The sequence below is a fragment of the Drosophila bipectinata genome, chromosome 2R (genome assembly GCF_030179905.1).
Source record: "Drosophila bipectinata strain 14024-0381.07 chromosome 2R, DbipHiC1v2, whole genome shotgun sequence".
NCBI lineage: Eukaryota > Metazoa > Arthropoda > Insecta > Diptera > Drosophilidae > Drosophila > Drosophila bipectinata.
The window spans coordinates 8,925,726-8,947,168 of NC_091737.1; the positions used below are offsets into that span (position 1 = coordinate 8,925,726).

The following is a 21,443-nucleotide window of genomic DNA, read 5'->3' on the forward strand; positions in this document are numbered from 1 at the left end:
AGAGACAATTAGGCAATAAAATTAATTCACACCAAGAAAGCATTAAAAAAAAAAAAAAAGAAAAAACGCCCGACACCAGACCGAGACGTTGCAAGGTGCCGTGCTTTCCATTCGCCATTTGGAGTTGCCACTTTGGCCATGCAACATTTTCGCACGCATAACTCGGAAATTGCAACTCCGCGATGCGGCGACACCCCCCACCCCCAGTGGCGCGTGTCCGCTGACAGTTGACGATGTTAGCTCGCCCCCCCTGCCCTCCCCGGCAACTCTTTAATTGACTTTTTTACGTTTGGGCCTCTCCGAATGGCAACAGGCAGGCATTTGTCTACGAATAATTAAGCCGATCAGCAAATCAAACAAAAGTTTGCGCCTGGCAGAGAACTGTCATCGAAAGCATAAAATCATTATTCGCAAATGCTTTGGGGGGAAAAAATATGAAAATAGGGGATCTAGAGGCAGGGAAATGAGCTGGCCCAGAGGTGGGGTTTATGGGATCAGGAAGTGGGACGCCATTCGGCACAAACCGACAAACTATGGGCCTTAATTAGCTTTTTGTGTAAAACAGAGATATACTTTGGTTGGTTAATCCTTAACCTCCTTATAATGATACCTGCCCTGTTGTCCTCTGAGGCCACAGCATCTTGTGGAAACAGCACGTGCCTTCAGTTGGCACACGCTCTTCTCTCTTGATTTCCTGCCAGTCTTCCTCGGGTTTCACTTTCAACAGGACAACGGAACAGGACTTTTCGATGTAGGACACACTGCTGCTGCTGCTGTTTCCTATACAAATGAGGGTGCTGCCTCTGAAGAGAGACCACTTCACATCCGATATGTGTGTGCCCTGATATGATAATCTCGCAATCGAGAGCTCGCACCTCATTTGTGGCAGAAACAGCCGAAGTAGCAGCAGCAGAAGCAGCAACGATGAATGTCTAGAGGTCTTCCCCCATTGTATGTCGGTGGAGTGCTTCCTGTCTCGATGCGGCAATAAAAACGGGAATACTTCCACTCGAGTCCAAGGTGAACCTTGGCATGTGTGTGTCTGTCTGTCTGTACTCGTACATATATTCCTTGGCTGCGGTTCTAATCGTTCCCCCGTGACTCAAAACCGAGGGGCTGTACGTCATTTGGTCTCTTATCATTAACGACTTTTGTTTTTTGTCTTTTTATATCGCCAGCCGGAGATCTGAGGCCTGGGGTTGCCCCCTTGTCCCGGCATCCCGGGTGAAAAGTGAAAGCGGCCGGAGGGAGCCAGCAGTCAGGAATAAAAAACTGACCCAAAGTGGAGCAAACATTTTAATTAACTCCTATTTGGGGGATGAGGCCAAAGTTGAGGTCCTTTGTCTGGACCTGATCTAATCAGCCTTCGTTACCGCTAACGGTAAAAGCTCACTTGCATTTTTCGTCCTCCCTCAATGGACTTTGAAGTCCTCGCGCCGTGTTCACATGTCCTGATGCTCCTCCTGCTGCTCTGCAACTCTGCTACTCTGCTAGTCTCTTCACATCCTGTTTAGAAAATATTTTCTTTTTTTTCCCAATGCCGTTCATACATTCTTTTTTCGTTCTGCCTGTTTAGACCAAAAGCCACACAAATTAAGTTAACTTCCTGTCTGTCTATGGCTAATAGCAAATTAATAAGAGCTTCCGGTCAATTTGGCTTGCGGTTTTCAGTCGCATTTCCCTTTCGTTGGTCCTGTTCTGTTTTATTGCTGATTGTCCTGCGGTGGGTGTGACCCCGACTTTCGGACTTCTCTTCTGGTCTCTCAGCGACAGCTGTAGGTCTTACTGGCTTCGTTCTTCCTCCTCGAAGTTCTTTTTGGCGCCTGCCCTTGACACACATACCCGTACTCACCCGGGGCATCCTTTCCACTCCAATACTCACTCGCCAGGCCTCAGCTGTCTTCAACTGAACTCGGACACTCGGTACTTGCATTGCGAATGCACTTTCTGCAATTGTTATCTAAGTAGGGCTCTCGGCTATCGCCAGCACCCGTCGAAAACTCAGGCCGCTTCCTGTTCAGTTCTTCCCTCGCTTACAAGACCCCTCAAGGTGAGTGTTATCCTGCCATCCTGCACTTGCACTCGGCCAAATGTCAAAGCAAACGCCGACGCCGACGCTGCAGTTACAGGAGGAAGTCGCAGGACTCCTCGAAGGCTCTCCTTGAGGAGGTCCTGCTCGGCTGCCTGCGTGCACAGCTGTCCAAATTGTGCAATTGAAATGGTTGGAGGGATCCTTTTGGTTTCTTTTTTTTTTGTAAGATCTTGTAGATCTTGTAAGTTTGTTGTTGAGTTCCGTTGGCGGGATTAGACTCTTCTGAGGTTGCTTGTCGGGGATTAGTTGAAAGAGTCAAGTCATTTGGAAGAAAGGCAGAGGATTATATATTTTTGTAGACAATAAATTATGATCGGGTTGGGTTTTGATATTTTTAAGCCTTGGAGAATGGGATTCCGAAAGAGATACTTTCCTAGACTAGACTTTTTCCACTCTCTTTCATTTTCTCTCAATAATTAATCCGATCCATCATATATTACATCCAACTAACGCCAATTAAAAGTCTATATTCCGCATAACCACCCCCATTTCCGATGCAACTCCGCCCCGGTCGTGCCACTTTTTATCAATTTAAAGCAGAGCAGACATGATTTACATTTTTATTTATCGCGGTGCTTCCATTCGGAGGCGCAGACATGGCTGCCACCGAGTGTTTCAGCGTCAGCCACGGCAGCCAGCAGACGAGGATGTGTCTATCTAGTTCGGAGGCAGTATCGCTGGGGGATATTTTTCACATTTTTAGCTTAATTGCATTTGGCTGGCCGCACGTTCCGGCCACTGTTGCTGCCTCTCTGAGACTCCGAGAGGCAATTGTTTATCTTACGCTGGGCTACGTCTGCGCCGCGTCTCGTCTCACGTGCACCACTGCAACAGTGCAACCTGCAACAGCAAGTGGCAAGAGCAACTGGTATTTTCATAGCTGTCTTTGCCTAATAGACACACATACACCTGAAGTGCAGTTTGCAGCTTGCAACATTGCAGCAAAGTCAAACAATTGTCGATGAGAATGGGGCTGGAGTAGGAGCTGGAGCTGGTGCTGGAGCACGGGGCAGCTGGCCACAAATAGGGGGAGTGTTTTGTGTTCTGTGGCTTGTTAAGTTTAAGATTGTTTGATATTGCCAGAGGTCTGGGTTGGGCTTTCCACACACACACACACTGACACACACTCCTCTGTGGCAGGCCTCCTCCCTCCAATAGCCCAGCAACCTAGCAACTTGCAACGTGTTGCTGTTACGAGGCTTTCGGCGCTAAGAGACATGTTTTCAATTATGATTGCTGGCGTGTCTTATTAATTACAACCATCAAGCGATAGACAGCATTTAGTCCAGCATTTAGTAGGGGAGCGGTCGGGCTGTAATTAATGTTTAATTGTGCATTCCGTCTGGTAATAAAGGGCTGACAACGGGCCGAAAGGATAAAGGGTTTTGAGGTGACCCATCCGCCCAACTGAAGATTATTGTTTTGTTGATCGGATACGCGATACATTCGTCTTCTGCGCAGAATCAGTAAGCTCGAGCGAACAATCTAACTGATTGCTTACAAATGAATCTCAATTAAAATTAATTCAAAACATGAACCGAGTATTATTTACCCATTTGACACTCGCTAGAACGGCTCGGGTGTGTTTGTCCTACGGCCACTCGATACACACCAGATTGACACACATCTTTTGGGTTGGAGAAATGGAGGGGACCAGCTATCGGGGCCACTGAATGGATCATCAGAAAGAGTTCTTGTCTCTGGGAGATGCTGGGAGAACTGGGAAGCTGGGAGCTGCGCATATCAACGGCATCAATTAATTTGGTATTCGTGATTCTACTTAACATCGATTGACCCCGACAGATTAGTGAGCGAGGCGAACGAAATGTTGAACTTTGCTTTCGAGCATTCCTCAGGCTCTGGCCACCACCTCTCGCCAAGCCCCTCTGGAATCTAGATCCCCCTCAAGAACCGTCCAGTTGTGACGCAAATTGTCAAGCCTCAGTGCGATTATTTACATCTACAGATATTTGAGTTAATTGAGCGCATATAGAACCATCCATCGGTGGCTCTACGTTTTGGGGGCGCCTCTGTCTGTGGCTCTGGCTCTGGCCTAATTGGTGCGATTGAATTAAAATCGTTTGCCGCCACTTGGCGGTTGTGGTTACACTACCTCAGCATCTGCATGTACACATATTCTTCTATATATAGTATAGTGTCGATTAGGCTCACAGATCACTTGATTGCTTTGCTCTTGGTTCGCTTAAATGATTGATCAATGAGCCAATTGTCCGAGAGAATCAGTTTAGAATTTGCATGAATCTCGGCATTGGAGCCGTGCCATGGCGTCGTTCATTGATTGATGAATAAAATATATATATTCATACATGCCACGGCATGGTGCGATTACATAAACATAGCCGACATACACAGCTGATGGAAAGGACTCTCTTTATAGGAAGAGGATCAGAGGTCGTAAATTATTTCCTGCTCATTTGGCCATGACAAAATTGTGTCCCCTGACGGGATGCTTCCTCCGGGTTTTCTTTCTAACTTTTAACCTATTTAATTGACTTATAATTGGAGTAACCCAAACACACTGGCCCCGGGACATGTGTGTAGGTAATAATTTGTTGAGCAAGGAGTTCCTCAAGCGCAACACGGACCTCAGTCCGACAAGGGGATGGACGGCAGGATCATGTGAAACAGTTAGCAGAGAGGTTGGCCCGAAGAGAGTCACAGTTGAACGAGTTTTCCAGCCACATCGAGGGGCTAGGGGAGCGGGGAAATTATGCCGCCCCGGCATGTTGAACTTGAAATTATAATTTGGCATTCGGGTTTCTGGTATTCGGCGGGGGTACCTAGCATTTGGCATTGGCAAGGGCACCTACATAGGCCAGGATGTCGCCTGAAAACCAGCAAATGGAACTTCACTTGCCAACGGGGTTGTCATTGCAGAGTCCGCTTCCGTTAACTGTTTTGCCTTTTGGCCAGTTTCCAAGTTGTCAGCTGTTCTCCCCGATCGATGTTGAGGGGCTCTATCCACCACTTTGGGATATTGGAAATTTTAATGTTCTGCACAAGCAGGTAGTTAAGCCGTGTTGTCAGGGCCATTAAGCGATTAGGAAGAATATTCAAACACCATAGAGTTAGTATATAATTTAAGGAGAGAAAAACAAGCATTGCTAGTTAAGCTAACAATCGATACTAATAGAAGTCGTTATACTTGGCATGTCCTTTCTGGTTTTTATTCCCTTCTCGATCGATTTAAGTGGACATCAAGTGTTAAGTTAATAATTTGCCAAGGCGAAATACTCAAGCCGGGTAATTGAAAGAAGGGAAAATGCCAACACACATTGTAAGCACGAGAGAGCTTTATTAATTTTTGTATTTAAAACATTTCAAGCACTCGACACCTTCTCCCCAGTGGCAGTGGCAGTGGCACTACATCAGTACCAGTACTGATACCAGTTTCAGTTTCAGAGTTTCCATCCAGTTGCTGTTTAGTTCTGGGACGAACGATCCTCCAGTAGCCGTAGCACCAGTAGCAATGATCTCAAATTGATGTTCGACGAGTAGAAATAATGGGGATCGTCCGAGGGGGCAAGGATGTGAGCAAGGAACGCGCGCATAATCAAGGCATGGGGACATGGACACGGACTTGGACGTGGACATGGACCTGCTACTCGGACATGGGCATGCCATTGCCATTGCCAATTGGCGATTTGCCTTTGCTGCTGCTGCTGGTGCTTCTCCCCTTTATGATTATTGTTATTATTGAGTGTAGGCCTCTGCAATTCAGGGCAAAGTCATCATTAATGCGTCGAGTGCTCAGCGGCCGATGCAACATTACCGAAAAAGCCCTCCGAGATGTTGAAGCAACAACAGCATCAGCATCAACAGCAGGAGCAGTAAAATAAAATGAAATGAAATATAATTAAATGTCGCTGGCTGGCAGGCTGACTGGCTGTCTTGCTGGCTTGGTGGATCGGTTGGGTTAAGTTGCGTAGCTGGGTAGCTGTTGGACGGGCTCGTAATTTGGCCAGAAATTCTTCCGCGATCGCTGATCGTCGATCGTCTGAGTCGGAGTCTGGATCTTGGCTATCGCTCAAACTGATCGCATACCAAGTCGAGTGTATTTTGTCAACCGGTTTTGGCCCGTTTGTCAGCACTTTCTGGCCGTCCCTTTCCCGCATTTTGTCTCTGCTTATCTGCGGCTTTGTGGCATCTTTAAATGGCGTTTTTTCGCACTCGGCCAACTTGATGCGGGCGTCGATCTTTCACGGACGGGAACCGGGACAGGGGCAGGGACAGAGATCGAGGTTAGGGGATTGCTACTCTTTAGCAGAACGTTCGCTGATTTTTAATTATTTTGCACGTTACGATCCCGAACGATGTTCGCCATCGTTGAAGGAAGTTGCTGGCCATGTCTGTTGAATTCCAAACTGGCCGGACGGCCGGGTGCTCTTGCTACCTTTCGTCACTTCGATATTGAAACACTTAATCACAATTTCGTTAAGGACACAAGGCATGCGAGCAGACAGACTGGGACACACATAAATGGCAAAAGTCAGGGAATATTCCAAAAATCTCATACAAATTACGAAAAAGCAGACAAAACCAGAGAGAAATCACGAGCGAGGAGACACGAAAATGATATTTCTACGCGCCGAATTCCAAATGTTTGCGTTCGCTAGGGAATTTGACGAACACGCAGTCCCGAAGATCTCTGATCGCTGATCGCTGGATGCTCAATACTGAACGCTGATCACCTCCCGCTGACGATGATAATTAATAACAGGGGCCCGGCCCCGGTCCCGGTCCGGCAAAAAGCATAAAAACGCTGGCAAACACCCAATCGTACGGCCAGAAAAAAACGCCAGTGTCTCGGCCAATGGAAATGGTAATGCCTCGGAGCGAGGTTGGCTCCTCCCGATACACACACACAAAAAAAGAAGCCAGACCAGTCGGGCATAATCTCAGACAGCGGGGATATGTCAATGTCTCGATTGCGAACAGTATTAAGATAGCAGGCCGAAGACGATCCTCGATCTTCGATCTTGGATCTCCAGTGATCAACACTTGCATAAACCAGCCAAAGCCAGCAGACTGACAGCAAACATGACAAGAACAAGGCCAGTGACATGGTCGAGATCAGTGGAAGAACGAAGCTCCCATCCCTCAAGCTTATCCCCAAGTCTCTAAATTCCCACCAAAAATATCAGACGACACATTTTCCTCTCATTCTCACCAAAATCTGAGACACAATCCTCCGGACAGTTGATCAGTCATTCCCATCACGCAACACTCGAGCAAAAACAATTAATGCCTCGAACAGGAATCAAATGATATTTTGGCTAAGGACAGGACAGCGCCATGGTGCCAGGCGCAACCACGATTTATAGCCCGGGTGGAATGTGCCATACATCAGTGGCACAGGATCAGGGCGCAAAAACCATTTAGCCCGCAACAAGGAGTGGCTGGAGAGAGACGCGGCTCACCTCCATCCATCCCCGTGTAGTCGATGATTAAAACACATTAAAAATCCAGTAGCCCCGGACTGCCAAGAGTTCGGTTTGGACTTTCGGTTTTTGGACGGATGCTTTTTGGACGATGGGTCCAAACTAATTTCATATTTTTCATGCAATTGATGAAATTCCATCAAGCCCCCAAAAAGAGACTCCTTTTGCCAGGCCAGGCCAGCCAGGCCTGGCCAGGTTGCTCCTGTATCTGTGTCGCAATCAGTATCCCCGACTGGTCTGTCCGTTCGCTGGAGGTTCTGTCCGTTGATGTCCGGGGACTACCTGTTGCGATGTGTTATTAGGCGACGTATTGACGACAAGCAAACGTCAACCCGAAACGTCAGCTCATCATATCATCGATTGATGCGCATCGCTGCCACTCCCCTTCCTTGCTCCATCGGGGTCCCCCTCTTGCCCGGATTTCCTCGTTTTTTTTTTTTTTTGGCAGCCCCTTGCATATTTTTGGGGACTGTCTTTAAGGGCAGAACAGAAGCTCGTTGTTCTTGTTCTGGCATTTGCGGAGATGGTACGAAAAAAAAGGAGCAGGGCCTCTAATTTTGTGCAGATCCGAGGTGGACCCCGCTCGCCAAGGTGGTGATATTTGTTAGTGTAAACTGTCTATCAGGATGTTCCTGTTCCTCATCCTCCCAGGGGCTTCTCCGCCAGCGGACCGACGTGATTTTGCGCTTTAATGAGGATTATTAAATGCGAGATTATTATGTGCTGCAATTACTTTTCGCTGCCACTGTGTTCGATGCTAAGGTTCAGCTTTTTTTCTTTTTATCATCTGCCTTTTCAGGGTTCGGGCTCTGGCTCGGGTTTTTTCCCCCCACTTTGATTTATTTTATTGAACCATAAAAATGTAAATTTTCGCGAGACAAAAGACAAACTTAATCGTTGTCAATTATGGCCTTTGACAGGTTAATATTATAACGTTCAGCTTAATGGCCAAAAGGGAAAGCCCGGCTGGGGGGATCTTGATTGGTAGCATTCAGCGAGGATGATCAGATCAGAGGTAGATCAGAGACCAGAGAAGAACCCTATTGATTAATGGGTGTAAGAGTTATTAATATGCAGCTGGGGGGAACGGTGTGATGTGTGACCGGGAATGGATTACTTGAGGCACCTCGTCTTCGCCTGAAATACATCTCAAGGTTCTTGGGAGGGTTCTTTGGAGTTACTTGTGTAACCATTGCCATAAACCTTCGCCTGATGACTCATTCTGGAGGATCAGCAATTTCTCGCATTCTTCAATCAGTCCTAATGCCATGAATTTGGTGGCAGGCCCTTGAAATGTTTGATTATTTTGCAATTTATGCCCGCTGGCTGTTCAGTTTCCGGCAGAGGCGAGCGCCGGCCTCCCCCTCGGGCTGGAATCGGAAACAGGAATCCAGAGTCCGGAGTGAGGAGTCTGGAGTCGAAGGGGAGTGAATGGGAGCACCTCTATTAACATAATCACAACACGAGTCGGTCGTCGGTCGATCGTTTGCTCTTCAGTCTTTTTCGCTTTTTGGCCAACCGAAAATTACGGCAAGTGCCAGCGCAAAGAATATGTATATGTTTCAGAAAATGTTACGAGGCGACGGTGCGGGGCTGGCGGTCTGGGATCAATTTTTCGGGAACCCAAATCACTGCAGGGCGATCAATTAAAATTTTGATCGAATTTTCGTCAATTTCTTGACATGTGGCCAGGAACAGAAGCCGAGTAGCAGCTTTCAGATGGACGGCCAGGGGGATGGCAGGCAGGACGAGATCAATGTAAGCTAAAATTGTCGGCTGGTGGCCTTAGGCGATGTTTGCCCTGTCTTCTGCTACTTCTTCAACCATCTGAGCACTGAAAGAAATACTGAGAGTCTTTCAAAAATATAAATACTTTGAAAAGTAATGGTACTTGTTCACTTTTCTGTGTGCAGACCCATATCTGTGGCTTTCCTGCTGCTGCTCCGGCTTCTGCATAGTGAATGAAATTGATTAAAGCGTAAATGAATTTTTGCAGGCCTAAATCGCCGCTGATGGCCGGGAGGAAGAAGGTGGGGAGCCGGCGATGATTATAACACAAGATCGATTGCTGCTTGTCGCTGATCGCTAACTCGATGTGGCTACTGTGGAAAGCAGAGACGCCGTTGCAGTTCTGCAGGTCCCAGGGATACCTTCAGCCTTGCTTGCTTCTGACTTCTTATTAAGTTTCTGAACATGTTTTTCGGTTAAAGGATATGCCGCTGTTTTTATGCCCTCATTTGACAAACTAGCCAGAGGCGACGATCGACCTGAGACTGGGCATGGGCATGGGCATGGGCATGGGCCTGGGCCGTCGAGGATCACAATCTCGATGCTCGGCTTCGATTTAAGTTTATCCGCACGATCAGCGCCAAAAAGCTAAAAACCCAAAGCGAATGCCAATGCCATAATTTTTTTTCGGGAATACCACGGAAAAAATGAAGAGACCCGTATGTTAGATGTATCGACTCTGGAATTCCATGCGTGCCCAGCCAGTATAAACGGTAAAAACGGTAGCCAAAGCCGAGACGCTATAATTATTAGGGTCAATTCGGGATCGATGATGGGAAAAAAGATTGGTTCACAGGGGAGTTAGTTCGAGGGGATTTAGATGGTTTAATATACCCTATATCATCAGAGGGGTCAAGTCACTTTGTTAACCAAAAGGCTCCCTTCAAATCAAATATATAGAATAATCAATTAAAGCCACTAAGCTGTGGCATTCAATGCCTCGGAAGTCGGTCACTTCTGATGGACAGAGTGCCATTGCTGATTTCGCTTTTTCGGCTCCAAAGACCAATTCTCTGGGCTATTTTTTTCTTAGCTCTTTTTTTTTTTGTTAGATTCCAAGTCCGAGTCGGAGTCATCATCAATTGCCGCGGTGGTGCCCTCCCTCGGACACACATGTGTGTGGGGAGTTGTGAAAGAGCTTTCAGCTCTTTAATGGACTGGAGACGAGAGCCACATTAATTTAGTTACGCTTCGACAACGATCTCGAGCTCCAGCCGAAGATCTTTGCATCATTAAAGACAATTTCGTGATTCGCCACGATTTGTGCAGCAAATTACTTGCTAAATTATAGAAAGCAAACACTGGCCCGCTGCTCCATAGCTCCGGAGTCCGGGCTACGGGCACCGAGCTCACAAATCAATAGAAATCAACGCCTGTCAGGGCTGAGACGATTCTCATGGCCATTGTTGACTTAATCAATAAAGCGAATTTGGGTTGTTTTCTATTTCGAGCGCGATCGATCGAATGAAGTGGAAATTTCACTCGATCATTTAGCCGAGCAAACAAGCGACAAATGGGAAATCTTGGGCTCTATCTCCACATAGCTCCACCCCGACCACATACTCCCCATTCCCCATTGCCATTCACAGTGTTTTCATTTTCGGTTCGGTTTCTTTGTACTTTCAGAGTCAGGCCCTGGCTTTGACGCGGGCTGCCAACGCGGCCGCCGTTGTGGCCGCCGCCAATGCCAAATCACCTGCCTCGGGCGCCTCGGCAGCCGCCAGCCTAGCGGACTTGGCCGTCAAAAAGGAGCACTCCCTATCACCGCCCCATAGTGTGGTCGGCGTGGGCGTGGCCAGCGAGGAGCAGCACCGACGCTCCTCATTGCAGGGCGTCCAGGAGAAGCTCACCCAGCTGCAAATGCAGCAGCAGCACCACCAGCAACAGCAGCTCCACCATCACCAGCAGCAACAGCAGCCAGGCGGAGGAGGTGGTGGCGGAGGACCAGGTGGAGAAGCGGGTGGCCGAAGGTCCTCCGAGGGCTCTCCCCCCGCCAGCCATCCCAGCCAGAACTCCGAGGGAAATGCGCTCTCCTCCTCGACAGCCTCTTCTAGTCAGAACGCCACCCCCAAGAGCGATCGCGAAAGGGAACGGGAGCGCGAGAGGGAGGAGCGTGGGGAGCGAGGCAGCATCTCGTGCCTGCCACCCGCCGCCCTGGGGATGGCCGTGGGCGTGCAGCAGGCCCAGCAGCAGGCGGAGAAGCTGCTGAGCCATCCGGCCCTGGACTCGCGACGGGAGTTTGACGTCAGCAAAGTAAATCGTGAGTAAAGGAAACCTTAATTATTCAAAAAATATAAATTATTAGTTCATAAGTCGGTAGGGGATTATTAATGGAATAAACTATTATTCTTAATCCCCGGAATAAGTGCATGTGTGATATTTGAGAGGAGAGAGGAATGACAGGAAATGCAATTAGGACACAATAACTGCAAAGGATTTTTCGAGAAAACGTCGACGAACTTACAAATTCCATGAAAATTGTGTTTTTTGTATCAAGTCTTGTAATTAGAAGAGATTATTTATGCCGTTATCGAAAGGCTTTAAAGACCCAACTTTAATCAGGGCAACAGCAGCTGACGGCAAATGGAAATGCCTCGGCCTCGGCCGTTTCCTTTTGCCCCAACGCAGTCTCAGCCGGCTTAATCCATGAAAAGTTCATTTGATTTGCTCACAAGGCATTAAGCACGTATCCCACAGATAGCATACAGACACACACACTCACATCCACACAGATACAGATACAAACACACACGGACACACACTTGAAACAGCAGTGGCCGTGGTAATCTTGTTTGGTTCATCAATAGTTTAGCCATGGCCAGAAGTAAACCTGTGCCACATCGGCCACTGCGTTGCAAATGCATCCATTCAGCCTCAGTCATGGATGTGGGTGTCGGTGTGTGGCCGGGCGACGGATATAAATGGAAACAGTGAAGCCTTTTGCATACCAACAATATCAGCTCGAGAGCACGGAGGTACTTCCGTCACTACATTCCCATTCAGATACAGATACAGATACAGATGGCTAGAGCTATAGCTACAGATACACAACACTCGTATATGCATCGAAATCCCCTGGATTAAGCATATGAAGCATTCATAACGTTTATTTTGTGTGTGCCGTCTCCTGGGTCTGTTTCCTGCGACAGCAAGTCTGTGTGCAAACAAACATACTGCTTCTGCTTCTGGTGCTGTTTCTCGTTAGAATACCTAGGTGGGCGACCTGGGGTGAGGGCTGGGGAGGGATGGGCGTCAAATGAACACACTTGTGGCGCCACATCTAGAGGGGTGGCAGCCGGGCAGGGGCCTTGCATCCTGCGTGCTTCGCTTGTGTTTGCTCTGGCTTCTGTTTCTCGTTTCTCCTGGGCACTCACTGCGTATACGCAATCTGTAAGGATGTGTGTGTGGCTGGAAGTTAGAGCACGTGTGACCCGTCAACGCATCAACAGGTGGCAGTGCTGAAACCCACTGCGGATGTCGGGGCCACTTTGTGGCTTTAGCTTGCGACAATAGTTGTGGAAAACAATTGACTGTCTCGGCGACTGTCTCTCGTTAGTAAATATTAAAGGTCCTTTCGCAATGCCATTAATACTTTAAGCTTCCCCCCAAAAATTTCAGTAGAAAACTAAAACTCGGGCTCAAGCTTAAATCAAGTCCCTGGGAGCAGACGACGAGTAGGGATTTGATTTGAATTTTGTTGTGAATTTGTGAATGTCTCTGTTGCGTGTGTTCCAGTGTGTGAGTGCGTATCTATGTAATGTGCTTTGTAGCATATTTTGAGGATTTGCACAACAAAGAGGGGGTTTTCCAAATCGGATGGTTTGAGATCGAACGAGCACGGAATCCTGCCCCACCAACCAAACCTACCAACCTATGGATGGGGGCTCAGTGCAGTTTGGTTTGCTTATTGTTGTCATTATTTGTTGTTGTTGTTATTGTTGTTATTGGTGTTGTTATTATTGTCATTTAACATTGCCATTTTTGGCTCTGTATTTGTGAGTTCATATGTAAATCTGTTTTGTTTCATGGCGTTTTGTTGTGCATATTCCCAGAGTGTGTATTGGTGCGTTTGCGTGTTTATTGTGCCTAAGCTGCTCAGCGACGCAACACGATATTTATCCTGCCGCCTGCCCCCTGCCCCCCGGCCCCCCGGCCCCCTGCCAACAGCTGGGCTTTTCATTTTGGGGCTATTTTTATGCCCTATGCTTTTGATTCTGGTGCCTCGCTTCGATTTATGCAGAGTTTAGTATGCAACATTTTCATACGTTAGCCTTAATAAATCCCCACCCGGCTGCACTTGTCAATATGCATGCTGCCCCCTCCTGTCTCCTGTCCCTGCCCCCTCACTTTTTGTCCACCAGCTGCCATACTGTTTGGCACCTATAAGCCTATGCACACACCGACACACCCACTCTCGTCCAGGGACACACACACACACACAGTCTGCCAGCAGAATATACATATATAGCGTCGCGTTCTGCAATTGAAAATCACTGCGCCTTAGTTAACGACACGTTTGTGGATCAACGCATTCGGAACCCTGCCCACCCACACGCCTGCCCCCACACTTGACCCTGCTATTGAATCATTGTTGTTTTTGGCCACCAAAAGTGGAGTAACAGCAGCGGCGGCAGCGGCAGCAGCAGCATCTGCATGTGTCATAAGCCCGAACCATGAATGCAGGACTCTGTGGACATAAGCACGCGCTCAAGGATTCAAAAAATGGGCACCCATTCGATCGGCTATTATGCAGATGTCATGAGCTACAGCCCCCGAGAGGGATTGTATAATGAGGTGGTGGGGTGGCTGGAAAGCTGGGAGCTGGGAGCTGGGGTGTTCCTCCTGATAAGCCCTGATGGACGCACAAGTGTCGGCAAAGCCGGGCAGTAACTTTTCAGTGCTCTCGCTTTAGCTGCAAAGGAGCAGGATCTCGGGGAGTGCTGCTGGTAATCAAGCCACACAGAAACATTGCAACCTCCTCCTGCCGAAGGATAAGAGATGCTAAAGCGAGAGGGGCAGTACGGCACAAGTTTCGCAATCACACGCAAAACTGGCTAGGAGCCACCTGACCCACCTGAAGTGGCTAAGCTCTGGACCAATGGAAGGATATGCTGATGGGGCAGCAGGTGGCGGATGGGAGGGCGGCAGGAAGCAGAAAGGAGCCTGTAGCCGGTAGCAGCTTAAGTGTTAAGCGTTATGCACAGTGGCCAGTGCCGAGCTGAATGATACCACTCACTGGATGCCACCTAAGCCGGATCCAATCCCCAATCCCCAAACTCTAAAGCCCAGCCAGCACCCCATCTCCCCGTCTGTTAGCCGAAAACTCAAACAAATGTGCTAGCATCGAGCATAGATGCAGATGCGGATACAGATACTGGCCCAGATTGAGATACAAATTCGAATAAATGCCAAAAGCAACAGGAGGCAACATTTCCGAATTATAAGCAAAAAGGGATTGGCCCGAGCAGCGACAACAGCAGCACAAAAGCCGGTTGTTGCCATCCAGCCACCAGCTACCAACACACTAACAAGTGCAGCAAGGACACTGCCAGGACCCAAGGGCAGGTGCTGCAGGTGATGCTGATTGAGTTAAGCCACCGTCATCGAGTGCACTGGGAAATATACTGGGAAATACTTGGCATTCGATAGAATATTTTAATTAAATATTAAAAAAGAATTGTGATGAAAAGTATCTTAAAATTCATTTCATATTGACCTAAAAGGACACATTTTTCTCTCTCTGTAGCTATGACAACTGGCACCTCTATTTTCAGTTCAACCGTTTATCCCTCACACACACACCCTAAGATACAGATACAAATTTTAGGGATTGAAGTGTCGGACTGAAGGGAAACAGATCGAACAGAAGTCTCGCAGTGGCCGTGCCATGAACTTGCAACGTGCCACTGGCAACTTATAGGGAGCGGCTTGAGACGCTCTCAAAGATGGCTTATAATCGAATAAATACTCGGCGTGTGTCTTGTGATTATCAATAGAGAAATGCATCTCCATAAGAACGGCATCTATAAATCACTTGCATTAACTTTGAGCAGTTTTGCGACCGAGAACTTATGCAGATATTTACATGCGAGAGTGTGTGTTCGGGCGCTTCTATTAATACACAAGTGGCATTAGGCTGGAGGCAAAGTTGTAATTAGATAAACACCGGCCCGTTGCCACCAGGAGGTTCGATTATGAATATTATAAGACTCTGAGGCAACAGCAGCTGCAGCAGGGATTTGCCATAAGCCTCAACCGACCGACCAAAGGACCAAAGAGATGGAAATACTTTCTTGAGATTGCACACAAGGATTCTTTGATGGGTCTGGTTAAGCCCGAGTTCAGAGTGCCAATTAATGTTGCTGCTAAACCGTTTATTTCCTGTCACTTAATATTGAATTTTCCCCAACATGGCATCCAAATTTCCCTCTTTAACCGAAGGATACACATAGCCTTTCCATAGTCTATGTGTATCCTACGCACTCATGTCTGTGAGTGGGGATTTAGGGGAATTAGGAAAATCGCCAGCGAGAGCAACTAATGCGAATGCAACTGGGCATGGTCGCAAGGGCGTTTATAATCCACAAGCGAAAACAAAATCATCATCATCATCATCATCATCTGGCAGTCTCCGGGGAGGGGGAGGGCGAACAAACCACCCAAGGACATTAGGCGAAAGCATCAAGTTTGCGACTTATCCTGCGACCTAAGCCTCTGAACCCAAAAAAAGGGGTAGGGAACGAGACACGGTCCCTGCCAGGTCTCTCCTTCTCTCTCTTTCCGGCTACCTCTCCCGGTCTCTCTCTAGCCGACAGGACTTCCTGCTTTGCATGCGAATTTGGCGCCAAAAACTTTCAAGTTTCATCCCGAGCTGCTTGAGCAGAGGGCACGACATTATTTGGGAATCCTTTATCCCTTTATCTGGCTTTAGCTCTAATCCCATCAGACACAAATGAAGAGAAGTTTCACGTTTCGAGCAATGCTCCTTCTCCTACTCCTTGTCCTTGTCCTTAAGCTTTTGTTTTTGTTCCTGTTTCGCCCCTGTGTGTTTGAAGTGCTTTGGCGATGGCAACGACGTTGGGATTAGGCCGCCAGCTAATGCGTTCCTGTGCCAGTGTGCGTGCGTATCCTTCTGTCTGCTCCTTCTCTCAACCGTCGTGCGGTGTGTATGTGTGAGCCAGGTGGGTTAGACGACGGGCCAGACAGTTGCCAGTTTTGGGAACGAGTCAGTTCGGTTCGAGTTGAGGCTTTGGGGATGCTAATCCCAATACGACTGGCAATCCTGCCAAACTGCCGGCAGACAACTCGCCTCACCATTTCCAAAACTTCAGGCGATGTACTGAGAGAAAATACGAATGCCCAGATCATCTCTATAATGGTAGTTAAGAGAGGATCTATCTATAACCAATAATAGAGTTAGACATTTACCTCAAACAGTACTATTAAGTTTTGTTAGATTTTAAAAATATATTTCTCTCAGTGCTCCGACAGGCTTTATTGATCGCGCAGGGGATTATCCAGGGCGCTGGCATATTGGCAGCCTGGAAGGCAGGCAGGCGATTGTCCATTTTCAATTTGTGCTCCACCAGCTTTTCGGGCTGGGTAGTGGATGGGATTGGGATTGGGATTGCGAACGAGTTGGGGAAGGGGAATGGGCACGAGAACAGGAAAGGGTTTGGATGAGGATAGGGAGCGGGGAAGAGATGGGACCGGACTGTAATCCGTTCGAATGTATGGCCAGGGTAGCCTATAAGTTCTGAAACATCTATATATACGTACAATGCATATGCACAGTGTCCAACAGTGTTGTTGTTGTTGTTGTTTAAAGCCAGTGGCTGTCTGGTGCTTTGTTGTTTTAGCCTCCATATGAATCATACGCAACGTAATCCCAATTCGTTTAAGTCACTGACAATCCATGGATGCCCAGGCGATGCCGCAACGCATCCAAATACTCACACATACGCCACCAAGCCGCCCAATGCCAAATCGCATGCCCCTCTGGCGGTAGCCCCCCGTCCCCCCATCCCCTCAACCCATCCCAGCCACCCATCAAACTTCCCACCTCCCCCACTTCCCCCTTGTCGCTTTCGTTGGGCAACCGGGTCGAGCATATTTTCGCAATAAAGTAGATCCCGCATTAATCCCAACGATTTTGTGCTCTGGGCATTGCGTGTGCTTTATTTGTCAGTGTGTTGGTGGCGGATCTGCGCCTGTGTTTGTGCCCCGCCTGGGAGCCAGCTCCGTCTGTGCCTGTGTTTGTGTCTGTGTCTGTGTCTGTGGGTTGGTGTGTGTCTGTGTTAATCCTTAAACCGGCAGAGCTAAAGCTGCCCGCGTCGACGTCTCTGCCAACTGCAACCGAAAAAGGCCCAAAAGCATGCCATGAGTTGGAGTTTTCGAAGGGCGTTCGGGTGTGGGGGTGGCGAGGAGAGCAAGGTGGTGTCGGTGGGTAATGGGTGGGGTGGTAGTTGAGCCACACACAGCGACAGCCACGCACAGTGACAGGCCCGCCCCACTACCTCCTCCATCCAGTCTCGGTTTGCGGATGAGTCGATGGCGACGGCTGCTGCTGCTGCTGCTGCTGGGAGATTAACTTTTTTCCATGCAAACAGAGCGAGGAGGAGGCGGCGGCGGTAGGGGGGGACGACAGCCGCTGGAGAGGGGCGGGCGGTCGGCGGGGGCTGTGGGGGCCGGGATTTTGCGTTTGCGTTTGCTTTCGGTGGCCGTGTGGGCGAGGGATTTAATTTCGTGCGGGATTATTATTTCGGATTTAACTCTTCGTTTTATGGATCGCTTGGCATTATAATGAACAGTGGCGTGGCTGGAAGGCGCAATGGGCGCAAAAAGGGGGCTTGCCAGCTGGATAGTAATTATAGGTTCTATGGAATAATATACCGATCGTCTGAAGATAAATAATTTTTAGTCTTGATATCTTTTCTTATGATAGCAAATCTTAATAATCCTAATTAATTAGCATGGGAGAGAAGGCCCGTCACAAGACTACATATCCCTCCCCCTTATCCTTTTTAATCCTTGACGATAAATCATTCCATAACTTACCCCCTTAATCGCTAGACTGGCAGCTCCTCTTATCCAGGTTAGCACGCCACTGCTCTATAACCCGCTTTGGCATTATAAACTCCGGTGTATTTTTATAACTAAACCTTCGCATCGCCTGCGACAGCTCTAGCATTCAGCATTCAGCATCGGCTATGGCTATGGCTATGGCTAAAGAGCTACGGCCACAGAAACCAGCGATGGTAAAAAAAAAAAACTGAAGAAAAAAAATATCCAGCGCCAACGGAAACTGTGAACCCGAATCCATTATAGCTTAAGCTGCTGCCAACACCAAACACCCAGACTCGCACACACACACACACACACCGACACAGACATCCCAGCACACACACACACACGTACTGGCAGGGCATTATCCCAAAACGAAATGACATCCCTTGGAAATTAATCCTTAATTCCATTCATTTCGTATAATCCCAGAGATATACTTTGATAAGCGTAATGCGGGGCGGCCAGTGCTCGCCGGAGGGGTAAGCGGAGAGAGAGCCCAGAGGGGGTGCCGACTCTGTGTGTGTGTGAGTATCTGAGAGAGAGTGTGTGTGTGTGTGTCGGTCGAGAGAGAACTCAGAGCCACATGTTGCTATCGCCGTTCGTGTGCGTGTGCAATGCCTTTGCATGGGGGCAGGCAGAGCTCTCGACTCTCCCAGCTGAGTTTTCGGTCTCTGTCCCTGTCGCAGTCGCTGTCTCTTTCTCGGTTTGGGTTTCGGTTTCGGCCACCACTTCAGTGCCACAGTATCTGAGTATCTCTCAGTATCGTTCAAAACATGCTGGAAGAAGGTTGGTTTTGTGTAGCTCAGTTATTTACGTTTCTAGTCGCGCCGGTTACTTCTCGACTCGGTTCTCGATTCCGCAGTGCTGGTTATGGTTCTGGTTATGTGGTGTTTGTGTTTGTGTTTGCGTTTTGTGGCTAGTGGTCTGGGTTGTTTATGTTTGATGGCCAGCAATTGGATTATGTGCGAGATGCTGGATTATGAACAATTCCATAAAGTGGAGGGGGTACATAGTAGTGCCAGAAGTGGGCCAGAAGGGCCAGTGGGCGGCATGCCGCAAGAAACGTTTAGAGCCCAAAAAGGAAGAGTGCCATAATGCTGTGGAGGTGGATCAAGAAAGTATCTGAAGGACACTTGGCCTGCAAACAAAAGTAGTTCCTAGCTCTCGACACCCGGTGACATCGGTTGGTTGGGTGCGTGTTTTGGTTAGTGAGTCGGTTGCAGACGAGATTTGCCACACCACTGTCAAGTCGCATTTGTCAACAAAGGCAACCAACGCACACAGATACTCATACACTAATACACTCACACACACAGACACTAACACATAGCGCTCAAATGAACTTAAAAAGCAGAGCGAAAGCTTTTAAATCTGTTGCTTTCGTGCAGGCTAATCCCTATGAAGTTCACTAGATTTTGCTTTGTTGCTGTTGTTGTCCCAGTTCAACAGTGGCAGACACCAGCTCACCAACACAGCCACCATAGCTGCCACTCACACACACACACACACACACACACATACAGTCTAATGCAGAGTAAAGCTGGCAAGGGAGAGCTGCCAACAGCAACAACAATGCAGTGCCACTTAAACCGAACTGAGCCGTCGGGCAGGGCTCATCCCCAGGGCCCTCGAGGGGCCGGTTGGAGCTGTGTGCCTCCAGCCACCCACTGACCTAAGCCAAGCTCACCCACCCATCGTCCTCCGACCCCCAAAGCAAAACAAAAAAAAAAAAAACATTCAGACCAAAACAACAACAAGGACACCGAGAGCGTCCAGGAGCAGTCAGGCTGTGAAAATAAAATAAAAGGCTGAAAGGACAATGAGTAAGAATGGGATGAGGGGGGAGACCAGGCGATGGCGCTGTGCTTCTAGGCAGGATCATCCGACTGTATAAACCAAGGAAACCATGTGGGTTATCAGCTGCAGATCAGAAAGTTCCAACGATTTTATAAGGAAGCTTCTACTCTCCACATCTGTTTTGATTCGGAAGAACATAATTAACCAAATTCACGATTCGATAAGGATCTCTTTGATCCTGGAAAGGATTCAACCCTGACCCGAAGCTTTTTCCTTCGCAAATCCCCAGAAAATCTCTGATTAAGTAACAAGTTCTGCTCGTTACTTTAGCCCTCGAAGGCATTTAATTACCCAACCCCCGTTCCTGTTCCATCATATCCGATTATATAACTCGCCAAGCGTGCAGTCTGGCGATTAGGTAGCGAGATTTCTCTCATAATGCCTAAAAAACGAGAAACCTTCGCGGATTAAAAATCCACTTCATCCACCCTTCATCCAGCCCCGAGTTCGAAGCTGGGTAGTTGCTATCCAACCCACCGGGAGATTATACCAACTTCTGACTAATTTGATTATCTGATTTGGTATTCATAGGCGACTCTGCCCCTCGACCTCTCCACCCAACCGCCTAATGGTGCATTTTTTTACTCGAATCGCTTAAATGGATCCACAGGCGGTTGATAGTGTATGGGTGAGTGTGACTGCAATCCCCAAAGATTTAACTGTAAAAGCCCCTCGGCAGTGCTGCTCCCACATGCGAGTGGCCGCCAGGCATGTGGAGTATCTGTATCTGTATCTGTAGCTGGCAAAAAATACAAAAAAAAAAAACAGAAACACACACAGACGAAAAAATGAACTCGAAATACCACTGGCATTGGGTGAAATCGCAAAAAATTAGCAGTTAATCCCCTTAAATTGAATGCCGCAGATGGTGTTGCCACTGTCGTTGTTGGTGTTGTTGTTTGTTGCTGGTGTTGCTGGTGTTTCTACTGCTTCTGTTGTGTTAGTTAGTGTTGCTGCTGCTGAAAGCAACAGGAACTTCAATGTAGAGAGCAAAAAGGTTAACCGTGGGCTGGGTCGAAACAAAAGTGGGCTAGATATGTCACCACCCCCAACCACCGCCCAAGAGTCGAGTGTGTTTGCGGCAATTAGCTAGAGTTGCCACATAATACGCGCGGATAAATGTTTAAGATTTTAAGTTGCGACTGAGAGAGCAACAGTAGAACCGAAAGAGACAGGGA

At 48.1% G+C, this 21,443-nt stretch overlaps 1 protein-coding gene across 2 annotated transcripts in view; it reads left to right on the top strand.

The window, feature by feature from the left end:
- The window catches only part of dve (SATB1_N and homeodomain domain-containing protein dve), a 43,391-nt gene that overhangs the window by 8,571 nt on the left and 13,377 nt on the right, over positions 1-21,443 (top strand). The window contains exon 2 of one of the 2 annotated variants that reach the window (XM_017235298.3): positions 10,969-11,602. In XM_017235298.3, the coding sequence (XP_017090787.2) occupies positions 10,969-11,602 (634 nt within the window). Of the gene's footprint in view, positions 1-10,968; positions 11,603-19,172; positions 19,195-21,443 lie in introns of those variants that run through there. The other variant, XM_070278575.1, reaches the window with a different exon arrangement.